The sequence below is a fragment of the Triplophysa dalaica genome, chromosome 3 (assembly GCF_015846415.1).
Source record: "Triplophysa dalaica isolate WHDGS20190420 chromosome 3, ASM1584641v1, whole genome shotgun sequence".
Taxonomy (NCBI): domain Eukaryota; kingdom Metazoa; phylum Chordata; class Actinopteri; order Cypriniformes; family Nemacheilidae; genus Triplophysa; species Triplophysa dalaica.
Genome location: NC_079544.1, coordinates 6,188,671 through 6,205,326, shown reverse-complemented (window position 1 = coordinate 6,205,326; position 16,656 = coordinate 6,188,671). Strand labels below are relative to the sequence as shown.

Sequence of the window (16,656 nt, the reverse complement as noted above, 5' to 3'; positions counted from 1 at the left end):
ATCGAGGTAATACAAATGAGAAAATAAATGCCACTTGACCCTGTGACCTTTTATCAGACCAGATCTAAATTAACCTAACATTACATTCAACTACATTTACTTTAGTGAAGAATTAGATATAGGTGGTTTTAAACATACTTATTTAATGACCATAAAACAAAATTATTTGTTCACGGTTTACCAGTTTTGTTGTGCTCGAGACCGGAATCAGGAGGTCTTGTCTTGGTCTCAGGATTTTATTTCAAGACCGGTCAAGACCACAACTGTGGGAATTACACTAAATTGCCGGTGCATTGCCTGAATTATGTGTTGACATCATTCATGTGATTGGATGTAAAACTTCTGGCTTTAAAGGCATTCACAACTTGTTACTTATTTGATTCTTCTGTTACTCTTACTGCTGGGAAGAGAAGAATGGAGGATTGTCTTAAAGAAATCTGTCAACAAAATGAATACACACAAAGGCCCACAATATCCGAGATGTGATTGCAAAAAAGGTACTTGTATGAGATCTTGTTTTTTTATTTTATAACATCTGATGTGATATTGATTTTGTATGATTATACAATAAACATTGAGTTAATAAGTGACTTAAGTTTAAGACACAATTCAACACAAGTTTTGTGTTATTTTGGCTAGTCACAAACAAATCTAGAACAAATCTGAGCTTATGTGCATTTCTGAGCAACACATCGCTATTTTGCTGTTGATAAGATAAAAAGCAATGATACGAATTTGGTCGCTGAATGATTGTTTTATCAATGTCACAGGCTTAAATTTATCTTTGGTTGCCTATTTACAGTGTTTTTTATGTTTAGTTGTTGGAATTTTTACCAGCAGAAAATTTTGAATATGTTACATTAGGTGGGTGAAAAAACAAGGAACATAAAACATCCAACACAAACACTTCTGCACAATAAATCACCCAATTTACTTGTATTATTATTTTATTTAGACTTTTTAGTGTTTTGTGGATCTTTTTAATTCATTTTGGGAGTGCTGGTCTTGGTCTCGACTCGGTCTTGGCCTGCCTTGGTCTTGGTCTCGAGTCACCCTCTGGTCTCGGTCATGTCTTGGTCTCGGTTTTGGTGGTCTCGACTACAACACTTCTGTTTACAAGTTTTCTCATATTTTCTCTTTTAAACATGCTAATTTAATAGTATGACTATGATCGCTTGATCAAAGATTAAACCTGATTTCTAAATATAAGCTCAAGCATTACATAAGCTGACCAAACACTAATTTGTATTTCATGCTTTTTCTTGCAAACGTTGAAAGTTCAAAATGCAAAATGTGATAAATGATAACATTAATAATAATAATATTGCCATGTTACATGTTATATGTATAAAGTTACTGTAAAAAAAGTCTTTAAACAATGCAAAAGAGAAAAGCCTTCATGTTTATAAGTTTATTGAACACAAATTATCAAGACTATTTATTTATCAAGTCTAAGCTATGGTCTTAATGCAAAGAACATTTTATTCGATTCTTCACTAAGAAACATTGACATTAACAAATATTAATCATGGATTAAAATTGCATTACATAAAGATATACAAAGCCTATAAATTTGTTTACAGATTGGACTTTATCTTGTCAGAATCTTGTTGGTAAAATATAACTGAGATAAAAATCATGCACAGATGTATGTGTGAGCTATTATGGAAAAATTATACTGTGATAAATGATATGCTGCAGATATTGCATTCTGTTATTGAGGCGTTATAATTTAACTAATTTCAGATATAAGAAAGCCTTTTCTATTATTGCTTTTAACGTTTTAATTACACCAAATTGTAGAACCTTTTATTTGCAAATGCTTCTTCCTCTGTTAACAAATTACAAATATCCCTTTACTTCTCAGACGCATCCAAGACATCCATATTCTTGCTCATTATCTTCTTTTTGGAACAGAACATGCCCAGCTCCAGTATGATAAGAACTTGCTCCAGCTTTACATTTATATATATTGTTGTTTATCTGCAATGAGAATAGTTACAACCTTTTAGTAAATAAATAGCTGATGAAGTTATGTAGCTGTAGAAGGGTAAGTCTTTAATGCCATACCTTTCCTGTCTCTCTGAGCAGTGCACAATTTATTTCATCACGACATGCAACACAGGAAACCGAAGGCTGTGATAAACATAAAGAAAGCTGTGTTAATCTGTCAGCTTCAGGTAGATTTTGCAAAGGTTTCCAAAGGCATCTGGACAAGCACAATGTTGTAATGAGAGCCAGCCCTTACTTTGTTGAGTTTTAAAACTTCACAATCCTTGCGATGGCCAATGATTGTCTTGTCACATGTGGTGGATGTTAATAACACATGAACCATCTGCTTTGAATAATCCTGTCAGGTATGTAAAGTTGTAAGCAATGTTATTTTGCATGTCATGCCTGTATATATATCTTAAATATACATGGAAGAGCTGTTTAAATACTCTTGTGCACCAGTTACGGCTGGTGTATTTACAGAATAAAAATAGCAATCACACAAATAAACTGACACACTCAGTTACATGGCAAATGTTTCACTCAAGTAGAAAGATATACTCACTTCAGAATAGATTGAAAAAAAATCAATGTGTTTCCTTCCATAGTCCTCGTTGGCTTTCTTTATTGCCTTGTCAAGAATTCCTCTTATATTTTCATGTTGTTCTTCATATATCATGCGATCCCCATAATTCTTGCCTCCATCTGTTGACCCCAACAGTAAAACTGCACTAAGAACCCACAGTAAACCTCTCATCTTGCACAGACAAACTGATCTGATGATGTTTAAAATATGTTGGTCCTAGTCTCGTTTAGCAAGACAGTGGATATGACTCTAATGCGGAGGACTATGGCTTAATCCGAAATCGCATACTCAATGAGTATGTACTCAAGTAACTACCTACTTAACAAGGGCATAATGGATACGTACTGTTTTGCCTGAATAAGTTTAGTATGCACTATGTATAATGAATATATATAAAAGATATGGGTTTCACTTTCTGAAAAGAGTGCCAAAAAATAATGTACCTTTTAATATTCTAATTTTTTAGATGAACCTAAAAACTGACGATTCAGGCATTCTGCTCCGTTGAAGTATTATTTTCTTCTACTACATAGTAGGCGTATTCGGGCGCCGCATTAGTACGCGCACATCCAAATCTCGCGAGAAATAGTCCACCACACAAGTATTTGTCGCCTACTGTTTGTGAATACTGACGATTTGGACATAATATTTGTTCGCCTTCTGCTATATAGTATGGAAGTATGCCATTTCGAATTCAGTCTATGTTGATCCCATCCCAAATGAATTAATCATCAACTCAATTGTCAATTAAATATTAACATGAGCAATAAATCGGAGTTTACCTTAAAAAATATTGAACTGATTTTCACAGAAACACAATATTTGCAAAACAAAATTTAAACGTTCAAAGACAAATATGTCTTGTGTAAAATATATTATGATATAGGGTCACAATTGTAGATATCCAAATAATTCATTTAGCCTTCAGTGTAAATTCGTCACATAATTGAGAACAAGATATTATAATTTCACCATCAGACAACTGAAAAATTATATTTAGACCACAATTTAAACCGGCTGAAACACTATCCCTAGAAGGGTGAGACTTGTTTGGTTACAAACTTTCTTCAAAATATCTGCTATATTCTCTAGAGAAAAGTAACAAGTAGAAGTAACATGAAGGTGAGTGAACTACTAGGCAAATAATTCCCCAAAACAAGCATGAACTAGCTTCATGACTGATAAATATTTGCAGCTCAAAGGTACAAATAAAAGACAAATAAAAGAAAATGTTTGACTTGAACTCAAACATTGACACACCAAGGTTACCCCTGCTTTTTTTTATTGGTTGCATATCTTTTCACTCCCTGGACTTTCCTTGTAAAAAAAAAATACAGCTACTTAATATGCTTTCAACCATAAAGTATTTTTTACAGAGATCTCTTAACAGTCGTTTCAATGCATTTCAATAAAATAAATCCACAGACAATCATTTGAATCTGGGCTTTCTTAAAAAAGAAAGGAGTGCACGGGACACAAATGTCATACTTTTATTTATTGTTCTGGCATCTGAAACCAAAAGCATCATAACAGGCTAATGTGAATACTTTTGAGGGATAAAAGGGCAAAAGATAAAGCAACTGAACTTTATCTGATGGGAGGGAGGGGCTTTGGAGAGGTTTAACCAATAACCAAAAAGGGAGGGGAATCCAGTCATTCACATTGTGGAACAGCAACAATAAAAAAAATATTCATGAGCGTATTCTTGCCTCTGTCCCGGGAAGGGATCATTAATAACATTAATATCAACATCGATAAAAAATAATTACAAGTTATAAAGAGAAGCCAATGCCACAGGGATTGGCAGCTGTGTCTGTATAAGTGAGATAAAGAGACGTGGAGAGAAAGGTTACGAAGGGCAGGATGCGCTGTTGACAGTCTATGCAGAGAGGTCACTGTTGTCGAATCGCTCCTGATCGTACACCTCGGCAATGACCTTCCGACCTCCGAACCAGCGTTTGTTAAGGGCCTGAATGGCCTTGTTCATCTCTGATACCACTGAAAACTCCACAAAGATCTTGACTATGACTTCAGCATCGTCCTCCTCACCCTGCTTCTCCTGGTAGATAATCACTCTATTAACAACGCCAAACTTCCCGCATTCCTCCGTGACTTCTCCTTCCAGATCATCATCAATGTCCTCAGGGCCAACCATGTTCCTGAGCACCATAACCGTAGACTATGAAAAGAACAAAGAAAAGCAGCATTATTTTAAGATTCCAGCCACAACTAAAGCACTTTAAAAACCAAATAAAATTTCTATACACTCACACTTTTTTGCTACATAACTAACCTCTTGTTTTCTCAGCAGTTTCTGCATGACCATATGCCTTGCACTGCTCCCCGAGATGCTCATGTGCTCCTGTTCACTAAGCATCTCCTGTCCCGTGCCGTCTTGGGCAGATTCCTCCTCTTCCTTCTTCTCCTTCTCCTTTTTGGCCTCTTGAGCAGCAGCTACCGCAGCTGACAGTGATGGCGGAGAGGATAGCACCGGGTTCACTAGACCCACCTGAGGCACGACAGGCAGAGCGGGCCGGGCTGGCGTCACCCCTGCATAAAAACAGAGCGGTCATTATATCATCTGTGGTCTTGTATGCACGGAGCCCTGATAAACCCTCAACAAGCAAAAAACCCTTCTATGAATGAGAGACGGACTTTTGGGCCTTTACAGAACCATTTAATGTTTCCCAAAACAACATTCATCTCAACAGTAAAAAAAACTGTCTTTGATTTAAGTTACGTAAATGATTCCTAAAGTAAAAAGGGAAAGGAACAGGAAAGGGAAAACAATGGAAAGTTACACGAAAAAAGCCAGACTGATTAAACATTTGTCCAACCTTCTCTGTAAGTGTTTGTTACTTGCCTCTGTGATCACAATGCTGAAGATTAACTGAAACTACATAGCAGAAAAATGTTAATATAATGGGATACCCCATCCTCCCTTATCTCGATTTCCTCAGCCCCCTTGCGCACATTAAGATGAATTCCACAAAAACACAGGATCTGAGACTCACTGGTCATTAGGTATGAGAGATATGTTTATGAGGGGAGGGGCTAGAAACAATCCTCTTCAAACTTGGTTGATCAGTGTGCAGCAAAGGGGAAGGGTTATGAGGCCACGGTCAGGGCGAATGTGGAGAATCAAGACAGGGAGGGGAAGAGAAGAGAGAGAAAAGAGAGAGAGACAAGGAGAGAAGAGAAAATAAAAGAGAAATCTATTAGTGGACAGAATCCCACGACAGGCCATGTTAAACTGAGAACTGTGTAGGAGACAACAGAAACCTGAGGAAGAGAAACTGTACATATAACAGCTAACCCCGAGACATTGAAACTGGAGATAAGCAGAATGAGAAAAGCCAAACCTGGTCTGAGCACAAGAACTTAAACTGTACTCCCGGGCAATGTGCTCTGGGTATGAAAATAAACACGATGGCTGTGTGTTGCGTGTATTGTAGGAATGGTCATTCGTGAAAATAAGCAAGTTCTGCATGTAGCTAGTGCATAAGGCATCTTTGAATGGCAAATCTGTATTCATGTATAATACAACCAACAGAAAAGTAACCACCCATATACAACACACCACCATGTCAACCACATGCAGAACAAACACTACATACATTTAGCATGTACATTCAGCATAAAAACTGTTTGTAGGGGGCCAAGAAATAATAATTTCTAACAAGAAATAAACAAGAATGCTAGCATGAATCACCAAAAAGCACATCTGTGTCCACCTACCTGTAATGACCCCTGGGGCCTGAGCTGCCATGACGGCCTGAGGGATCTGGGGCAGGCTCAAGCCCGTCCCAGCGGACATTGCTCCCAGGATCGATGCTCCCGCCACTGCTTCCTGGAAGAACAGATTGGGATATATAGGAACACCGCCTGGACAGCGCCCGTTAAAAGCACAAACAACACTAACACAAGTGGACAGACACGAGACAGGACAGACAACATAAGACAAACAAAAACCTTCACACACAGACAAGCCTTGGGCCAGCTGCATAAAACTGAGTGGTTTGAGTTTATGGAGTCTTGAAAATCAACTTTTTCATGTGCACTAAAATGTATGAACAAGAATGTATATTTAGCAAAGGATTAGGAAACGGCATTTAAAAAAACATCAAATTCAAATATGGCACACATCGATAACTCCACTACCATAGATTAATGTGCATCATGTGACGAGACAACAATTAGAAACAAGATTGGGGGGACCAATGAGATTTGAGGATATCGAAGTGTGGGCATAATTGAATTAACCCCACTGATCCACGTTAACCCACTGGAGTCGTTTGAATTACAATAATAAGGGTGCATGTGCTTTTTGGAGCTTTGCCATGTTGGCCCCCAAATAGGAAGATAACTACATTTCAATATAAAATTATTTGCTTGTTCAACCGAAGAAAGGAAGTCCTATACACCTAGGATTGCACGACCGGGAATAAATTGAGAATTTTTATATGAGACAATTCATATAAAAATGACAAATTTGTCATCAAAGTTTATTTTTTATGAAAAAAAATTCTACATACAAAAATATGTTCATCTATGTTAGGGCTGCACGATTAATAAAAAAAAAAACTATCTCGATTCATACATAAATGCAGGGCTGTACAGAGACATGTTGCACATGCTACGAAAGAATCGGTGTGTGCTAAGAATAAATTTGCCAGTGTAGCATGTATGCAATGCAGTTTCGCGTGTTTGCCACGGTGCTAGTTTGTGTGTGTGGTGTAAATCAATGGTGCACTGCTATTTTGCTTGTTGCATTTGAAACTTGTTTTCCTGCCACACAGAGTCCGTATTTAGAGCCCTGTGATTTCCGCGATGTGGAAAAGGGGAGGGAATATCGGAGGTGCTATCTGGCTCTTTTAATATGTCAGCTGTTTGTTTTGCGTGAATGTGAATGAGCTGCACAGTTTAACGTATTACTTCACATGTGTGAGGCTCGTGCATTTGTCTGCGTAGCTGTATGAGGAGCACATGAACTCCTTCTTGAGAGCTGCACAGAGAGTTTATTTCATAAGCATTTCACTGTTTGAAAAACGATATCACACACTCTTTGCGACGACCAGTCAAAGAAGTCTGGATAACTTAATCCAGATTAAAAACACGGTGTTGTATTATAATATTTACTAAAGTAAATTGTAGTATTCTAGCAGTAAATTGATAAAATATTTACACTAGTATACTTATATTTACTCGACTAACATTTTAAATGCGTCTACAAAATGAGGAATTTTACTGCACTTTACCATAGTAAATAATATAATATTATATTTCAGTATTTGGACAAATATTAAATTCTTGTCTAGTAAAAGAATGAAAATTTCAGATTTTTTTAAACTGAAAACAGGAACTTGGGAAAAACTAAATTATATGGCCCTAATTTACCCAACTGTAACATAAATGTACTTCGTCCGTTAGCTGCCTATTCATGTGATAAACTACACATTTTTGTGTGTATAATTTTCTAACATAACTGATGTTTTATACTTGTGCTACAACCGTTTGGCCTGTGCTACAAAACTTTTTACCCTTTTAGCATCTGTGCTACGTGCAAAAAAAATTACACTGCAAAAAAACAGCCCTGCATTAATCTAATTTGTAAACATTGAAGATTCAATCCTTTACACCGAGCAAAACTGCATCATGACCTCAGAGGGCCCTTAAATCAACACTGCCCCAAAAGTGTTGATTAAAGATGCTCTAAAAATATGTCTATTTTTCAGAAAATACAGACTTAACTAAGTATACACTCTTAAAATAAAGTTGCTTCACATTGCAAGAACCTTGTCTAAATGGTTCCTTATGGAACCTATAAAGGTCCCATATAATGGAACACTGTTTTGCATTATCGTTTCCTCCTTATATCTCATGTATTCAAAAGACCACTGAAAAAGAGGCCAATCCCAACAAAACCTTACAGTCGGGATGTATGCCCCCAACGTCGCATTCATATACCAGCCTATGTTCTAGGCCAGCCGGACGTGCACAGCCGAATCATCTGAAGTTCTGAAGGTATTGTGAACAGGGTTTGGCGATGTCTACCAAATTGGCAATCTGACGAGGTCTACACTGAAACCTTGGAATGGACGATTTCTTTGTTGTCTTCTTTAAACAAGCTGTGACATTATGAAGTGAGGCGTGTCTAGGCGCGAGCTGGGCAGTTATCAAGTTAAGCGCGTGTCATCTGTATAGTGCAAGCTTCTCAGTTATAAGCTCATAAACATCATCTTTAAACAACACGAGCTGTGCAGACAGGTATCTTCTTTATATAGTTATAAAGTCAGGCAGGTCTAATCTGTATCGTGCAAGTTTATATCTTCCTTTAGCCTTGTTTATATTTGTTTGCAATGCAATTTGAAGCACAAAGTAGCGAGAGTCACGTGAAAAAAGTGAAAGGAACAGTTTTTCGAACCTGGGACAATATCAAGCTGGCTTCGCACCACGTTTTGATATCGATTTAAGAAGGGGGCAATTCCCACTATTTTGCCATTTGAACCCCCACAGAAAGCAGTTATTATTCACTTTTTCCATTTCACGACTGAAAGTAGCAATCTGTCTGCTGTGTAAGCTAGTGACATGAGCCACGTTTAACAGTATGAAATGTGATAAAGTAGATGTCTAAAGTTTCATGCAACTAGGCCCAAGACCAGAAAATACAGCTCAAGAACATGTAACAAACAGGCTAAATTGACCATGACAAAAAATGTCTTTAAATTGATTTAACTACATTATAAAGACAATGCTGCATAAGTTATGCATTTATCATTTTACTGTTAATTATCTACGAATGACAAGCATGAGACAACATATGACAATTACATGACTAACCATATAGAATTACTGCAACATGTTTAAAGATTGCAATCTACAATTTATGCATACTACGCACTAGCATAGATTTGTTGAAATTAAAATAAAGTATAGATAATCCACAATAAAAAAGAAAAAGTATATCTAGAATTACATCACACCTTATAATAAAGAACAAGAAATGTCCACTTAAGTACAACATTATTTAGTCCAATACAATAGAAGCATAATGTAGAAAAATTATTGAAAGAGGTGCTACTTAAAGTGAAAATGAAACATCTTGTCATGTTAACTTTATTTACTAAACAGGTTTCCACTCTAATCAAAAATTATATAATAAACAATATTAATTATTAATAATTAGCTTTCCTGTAGCTCATTGGTAAGAGCAAGGTTGTGGGTTCGAATTGTTGTGTGATCCCAGGGGATTGCAAATACATATGTAAAATGTATAGGATAAAGCAATGCAAGTCTCTTTGGATAAAAGCCAAATGCCTAAATGTAAATTGATGTTATCATTTAAAAGCCCTGTGGCTTTACAGTTTCCATGTTTCAGGGTCTCAGTGTTTATCTTTCTTATATGTCCCCCACTATCCTGTATTTTAAAGTGTCTCTACCATTGTGTCTGATTAACTCACTCAAGGAAACCAACCTAGTGACATCAAAGGCAGTGGTACTGCAAGGTGGCAGCACATATGCTATTAGGTCAGTGACAACTATAAAAATTGTTAGTAATTAGTTGACATGATCACAATTATTTAATATAACCGGAAGTATTGTGAATCCTTAGAAAACAAGAGTGATCTGCAGTATCTGCTAAATTTTACACCCACAGTCTTTAATCTGCACTCACGGTTACATTCAAATGACATTTCCACATCATTTGAATGTATTAGCTTTGTTTTTTTTGTTGATTTGTTTCCAGACTTGCTGCATCTACACAGCAAAACCCCTATATCTAGTGTAAGTGCTCAAGTCTTCTCTGTTAAGCTCATTGTACAGTAAATAATACTAGTTGTTTATAAAATGTTCACATTTCTAAATTATATTTAATTAATTAATTGTCATTAATAGTTATTTTGTCAAAGGCTTAACACAGACAAATAATCGCCATAACCACAATTATTTAGTTTTAAGTGTCAGCCAAATTTCATAATCATAACAGCCCTAATTGCTACAAAACATAAGGCACCATTTTTCTTTTGGTAACATTAACCTGATTTATTATATAATTTTTTATTAGAGTGGAAAACTTTTTGGCAAATAATGTTAACTTGACTGGATAATTCATTTCCACTTTAAAGCCACCTGAAACTAAGAGTACGTTTACACGATGAAAAACAGAAAAGTTTTTCTCTTGCGTTTTTGAAAAGTTTCACGTACACACGACAGCGTTATCAAAACCATACGCATTTACATGGATGTGGGAAAATGAGTAAAAATGCTGTATTTTGCATGCCAGGCTAGTGGATGGCGCTGTTGCGCTATAAAGAAACCCTACGTATCTGCCCATGTACGCATACTCTTTTTTTTTTTTCTTTTAAGCTACAAGTTCTTTTAACACACTTTGTCGGCGTGTATGGGCGTTTGTGTATATAAATACCATGTATCCCCTGGTCGTAGTGGTGCAGTAAATCTACTTTTTGCTGGAGAAATGATAATGTCACGCAGCACAACTAAGCTGCATGGAGGCTTCCATTATTGTTTGGGGAATATTCGCACATGCCTACAGACTGAACGCGTAATATGCACGTGTATGACTGGAAAACACAGACTTCAGCTTACAAGGAAACGATAATTATGTTATTTTACACAATTTGAGACCCGTTTTCAAAAGTTTGCGCTTTCAGTCCCCAAAAACGCCGTTGTCGTGTAAATGAACAGCCAAAACGCATAAAAAGTTTTCCATTTTTAGTTGAAAACGGTCTCGTGTAAACGGCCTCCAAGAATGCAATCATCATTCAGGTGTAATGATCCTGTCCAATACACATTCTCTACCTAACACACAAGAGCATCACTGTTACTGGGAGGTCCCGAAGACAAGACTCTCCCCACACTCATATTCTACACAAAACAAAAAGGCACCAGCGTGCTTTAAACAGAATTTCCTGAATTATTTACCAGACAGTTGAGGAATTCTTCTGTCCGATTCTCCGGCTGGGACAGATTCCATGCCATCTGTTTTTGGAGTTTACACGCTATGTTATCTTTCTGCATGTAAAAACTCTGTCTCAAAGAAATAATGTTGTATCATAACTAGAGTCTTCATGCCAGTCAAAGCCTAAGCTGAGTCAAATCAAGCCCTTACATACAGCACCAAGTGTCTGCACTAGCCTTGCTTAGCAAATTAAATCACTCTGCCTTAATTTGCAATAGAAGGAATTTAATGCCAAAGGAAGTAAGGCAGCCGCTCACACGCACACACTCCCTGACTAACAATAATTGGTAAAAGTGTGAATGTGCTCACCTGAGCGGTGATTTTGGCCGTGGCGGCCGCTGCCGCTACAGCTGCGGCAGGAGGAAGGCCGCCTGGCGTGGTTGGCGTAAGAAGGGGCATTGGAGGCGTGACGGCTTTGCCCACTCGCAGGTACTGGCCCCCAAGATCGAAGAGGTTCATGGAGGACACGGCATCCAGCGAGGACTGGGCCTTGTCATATTCTACAGGGGAAACAGGAAAGACTAAGACTCAACAGCTTCCAAGAAGACTCAGCATAAATCTACCAGAGCTCTGAGACAGTTACTGTGTAATTACCAGCGGGCACTTATGGCACAAATGTCCGTAACAGAGCCTAAGAAAACAACGACAACAGAAATAAAAAACTTACTATGAAAGCATGTGAGGAACCTGCCCCCACCCTTTTGCTATCCCCTGTGAGACATGTAGAGAACAGCATTCTGCCATGACTGACCGCTCTCAGTCAGATACATTTATATTCAACCGAAGTGCTGAACCAGGCATCTGCTCACCTATAAAACCAAAGCCTTTGTGCTTTCCCGTGGTGGGATCCCGCGCCAGCATACAGGACTTGATTCTTCCGAAGGCTTCGAACACGCTTTTTATGTCATCGTCTGACAGGTCTGGATGTACGGACGCCACGTAAATCCGGTTGAAGGCGCGCGCTTCTTCGGCTAACTGGTCTATGATTGGTTGAGCCTGACCGATGTTTGAAGGTCGTCCCACCTATAAAAAACAAACATGATTTTTATTCCTGAATCCATCTGTAGGAATATTGAATGCCAAGGAATTATAGGTTTCATCACTCACTTTAATGTTTCTACCGCCCAGCATGACAGAGTTCATCTGTTCTAACGCAAGCTGTGCTGCTTCAGGTATTTCATACTCCACAAAGGCGAAACCCTGCAAAGAAATAAAATGCATTAACAACCAAACAAAACGTAATCTACCTAACAATCATCTTAAAATTATCAAGAAAATGATTCTGACCTTGTGCTTTAATGTAACAGAGTCCCAAGACATGTCAATGCTTTTGATGGGACCAAAAGGAGCAAAGGCCTGTCGAATTGTGTCTTCTCCTAGCTCGTAATAGATAGACCCAACATAAACCCTGCACATTATGGCTAATGCTCGTTGCCTCTGGGCTGCAACCTGTGACGAACAATTCAATGCGTCAGATGGGGCCTTACAACACACACTTAATCAAATTTAACCAGTAATACAATTGTCCCAATGATTGAGGATAGAACCAGCAGACATTGAACATGCTGGCACCGAAGACATAACACTGGCTTCTATTTACCTCCTTACATTACACACATGAGTACCGAACAACTACATGTATGTCAAGAAATGGAGGGGAGCATCTAATTTTGACAAATAATGTTTACAAATGGTACAGCAATGAAAGTTATTGAGAACAATGAGTTGCACTTACAGACTGTAGTGGTGAGAGGGGATCTCCAAAACCCATGGTTAATGAGGCCATCTGAAGGGAATTAGGGAGCTGTCAGGAAAACATCATCACGGTAAGCCCATCACTGTCATTCAAGCAATTTAGTAGTAAAGCAGAACATTACTGTCTATGTTTAACCCTATAAAATCACAGATGTGCTGCTACAGACAAAGAACTGTGACACTCCGAAACAAACGGGATGAAATAAGTTACATTAGAGCACTTACAAAAGTGGGTTTGAATGACATCTGTGTAACAATACTGTAATTTGTATATGTATATAACTTTTAAGCAGTTTCACCTGTAGGTTAGTGAGCTGCTGTTGCTGCTGATGAGCAAGTGTCTGTTTGACCAGGACGCTCTTGATGCTTTGTTCCATGGCATACTTCTTAGCCTGCAACCCAGAACAGAAAACATTAACCTAAGACCCCTTTAGTGACATAACATGAAAACAGGGCAAAAAAAGGATTTCAAGACCAGGAGAATTGGAAATATATAACAGAAATAATGTTTTTTAGCACCCAACTCTTAAAACTGAAGAAACCCTTTAACAAATCTGATTAGCTCTTATACCAGATAAATCACAACAATTGCATGCAATGGAGTGAGAATGCTCTCCCACTTTTCTCTTTGTACCAGCGATTGAGAATAGTACTAGCAGACAGGTTACACACCGCTAGTACCGAAGGCATAGCACTGGCACTGTTCTTGTCCGCTGCTTATATACATGTGCACTGAGCCAACACATGCTTATAAAGCTAGCGGACATTAAAAATAAAAACAAGCAAGGCCTAAATAAAACATGCAAATAATGCACCACATTATATACCTTTTTTTATTCCCCCCCGTTTAATAAAGGGGTTTGAGGAAAGTCTCACCTTCTGCAGTGCCTCCTGCTGTTCAGGGGTAAGGGGCGGCAGGCCGAGCTTCGAGGCCGTGCTCTGTCCATTCTCCATCATCAGAGCCTCGCCTCCCTGCACAAAACACAAGCAGCTGTCAGAGCGGACACGTCTGAGCTGAAGTAAAACTACACATCTGCTCAAAACACACATTTCTTAAAGCTTTTATCTCTTAGTTTAAGAGCAAACTGAGTCTATATTTGAGTCATGATGTAATGTACATTTATTCAACATTAAGAAATTTTGCAACAACAAAACAATTATGTTATGGCTGGGAAGAGCCGATTTTTTTAAATGTTTGAATTATACATTATTTATATGAGCTTGCTCTTAAACATAGCAGGACATTTGTAACACCTTCAGTCAACATTACACACTGAACAGAAAGGCTGTAATCCTGTGCAGCCCATAATGAAAAGCCTTCTGTATACATTTATGAGGGGAACCGAGGTAAAGTTTTTCCCTCAGTGGAAACAATTACATAATAGTGTTGGTAACTGGAGGACCATACATCCATAAAGTGCATATGCTGAAGTATGTGAGCCCTCTTATTTAATACTACACAAGAGAAAACTTGTACCTTTTCTCAAATGAACTCCAGAGTGGTGCACTGCCCCCCTTAAGGAGGTTTGAACCCAAAAAGTTCTGCCATTGGCTTTGGAAATATAGTACAGTCAAGAGATATGTCTACAGCACAGACAACACATAGAGAGAAATGACAAAAAGGAAAAAAAGGAAAAGAAAAAACACAAACCTACTTAGAACAAGAGAACTGGATAGGGAGACAACAATTTGAGATCACTGACAACCAAATCCAGGGAAATTGAGCTGACTTTGCTTTGGTTTAATACATATAAACTTATACATTGCCTACTTATTGTAAAGACAACCGACATTTTTTTGACATGATGATTATCAATGCATGGGCTGACTGAAAATGTATTACTATTGTATTGATATTAGCACAAAAAAATGCACATTGCCAAAACTCATCTAGTATGCATGTCAAGCTTTCATGACAGATGATAAGACAATAAATGTCTAAGGTGCTTTAATAATAAAAGCCAAACCACTTACAATCTAGGTGCCCTTAAACTGAATAATTTAGACACATCTTAAATGCTTCTTCAAGTCAGTCCTAAAGCATAGTTTTCTGGTAGCACATGTAATACAATTTATAGGACATCTGACACCTTAACATTAGTTTGCAGCCCCCTTTCTTAATAGGAGTAGTGCAGTGTCAGGGTGAGCAGTGGAACGGCCCCTTACCTAGCACCTGCACTCCGCTGGGGTGTCTTGTTGTGGGGTTACTCGAGAGATTATATAGGGGGAGCTTTTACTGTTCAAACACAGTCTATAAGGAAAGAAAGAGGTTTCAGTAAACTCCCAAGTTAACTGGGTGAACAAATTCTATCCAACGTTACATATAGCCTTGGCTTTGAGACGTCGCAAGATGATCCATCAGCCATCTCCCATAAATGTGCCCAGCCCTGATAAAGTTTGGTATCTAAAGTGCCCCGTTTTGATTTGGATAAATGAATGGGCAAATAAATGCACTTTAAAATTCACACTGGTTAAGGTTACATCCAGCAGCACTTGATGGAAAAGGCCCTTGCTCATCTCTGTGTATACCCCTCCCCATGTGTTTTCGTCACCAGCTATACCTCTTGACCGAGTAACGTTAAACACAACAGTAAAGGCTAAAATAAACCGAAATGGTAATTGCATTTCATTTGACTTGCATGCACATCCCAAAAACACATTAAACTGAATCACTTATGTTCTCTCGTGTCATGAAGCTGCAGTGAAGTTGACTCGGCTCATGGAGGACAATGTGAATGGATTAACGCGTTAGCTCGAGTAACGTTAACGAGACCGAGAAAACGCAAGCGTTTAGGTTGATATGGCCAAGAAAATATCTTTAAAATGCATTGTATTAATCGGTCAACAACATTATCATTGTAAACACATCACCAATCACTGGCAATTCAAAACATACACTGAGAAGGCCGTTAGAAAAATCCCGCTCACGGTGAGCTAGGCTAATTAGCCAAACCTCTTCTCATCGCTATGAAGCCATTTAAAACATTACCTTTCTACTGAAATGTAAACGTATTTAGCTACAAAATATAACTGTGTGTATATGGTGCGAAACGTTCAAGAAACTACGTTAAATGTATTACATTTACCGCTGAAACAGCCACCGCCATAGAGCACACCTTCCCGCACCAACGTCCACACGGTGAGGAAGACTATGAAATCTCGCGATATAGAGTGAGAGTTGGATTAGAGTCGCGCAGCGTGTGCAGTGTTTATCCCTGGTTGAAAGAGAGCGCGGTAAAAGAGCGGCGCAGACAGTTTGCTGTGTGACGTCAGGGTACCGCGAGAGTATCGAATATCCACGGCCTCTCGCGGTACTTTGCTGTCAGACTTAGATCGGTCTGCG

General features: G+C 38.2%; 2 protein-coding genes and 2 non-coding genes across 15 annotated transcripts; all 4 read right to left on the bottom strand.

Moving 5' to 3' along the window:
* Nucleotides 1-1,396: 1,396 nt before the first annotated feature.
* LOC130417298 (cystatin-like protein) lies at nucleotides 1,397-3,163 on the bottom strand. Its single transcript, XM_056742760.1, has 4 exons — nucleotides 2,558-3,163; nucleotides 2,249-2,350; nucleotides 2,071-2,136; nucleotides 1,397-1,983 (listed from the first exon to the last, which is right to left on the bottom strand). The coding sequence occupies exons 1-4, from the start codon at nucleotides 2,747-2,749 to the stop codon at nucleotides 1,864-1,866; spliced, it is 480 nt and encodes a 159-aa protein (XP_056598738.1). The 5' UTR covers nucleotides 2,750-3,163; the 3' UTR covers nucleotides 1,397-1,863.
* Nucleotides 3,164-4,058: 895 nt separating this feature from the next.
* Nucleotides 4,059-16,525, bottom strand: puf60a (poly-U binding splicing factor a). Of its 12 annotated transcripts, none has more exons than XM_056742752.1 (14): nucleotides 16,400-16,504; nucleotides 15,480-15,564; nucleotides 14,791-14,897; nucleotides 14,190-14,285; nucleotides 13,613-13,705; nucleotides 13,294-13,362; nucleotides 12,846-13,007; nucleotides 12,666-12,758; nucleotides 12,368-12,581; nucleotides 11,868-12,058; nucleotides 11,522-11,626; nucleotides 6,317-6,428; nucleotides 4,872-5,128; nucleotides 4,059-4,757 (listed from the first exon to the last, which is right to left on the bottom strand). In XM_056742752.1, exons 4-14 carry the CDS (start codon nucleotides 14,268-14,270, stop codon nucleotides 4,458-4,460), a joined length of 1,677 nt encoding a protein of 558 aa, XP_056598730.1. In that variant the 5' UTR covers nucleotides 14,271-14,285; nucleotides 14,791-14,897; nucleotides 15,480-15,564; nucleotides 16,400-16,504; the 3' UTR covers nucleotides 4,059-4,457. The 12 variants fall into 12 exon arrangements, with proteins under 12 accessions (XP_056598730.1, XP_056598732.1, XP_056598731.1 ...); XM_056742754.1 differs by having other exon boundaries at nucleotides 16,394-16,460; XM_056742753.1 differs by lacking the exon at nucleotides 14,791-14,897.
* LOC130418551 (small nucleolar RNA SNORA57) lies at nucleotides 13,079-13,215 on the bottom strand. The gene has a single exon (XR_008906360.1). It is a non-coding gene; the product is annotated as a small nucleolar RNA SNORA57 (small nucleolar RNA).
* Nucleotides 13,940-14,078, bottom strand: LOC130418552 (small nucleolar RNA SNORA57). The gene has a single exon (XR_008906361.1). It is a non-coding gene; the product is annotated as a small nucleolar RNA SNORA57 (small nucleolar RNA).
* Nucleotides 16,526-16,656: the final 131 nt, after the last annotated feature.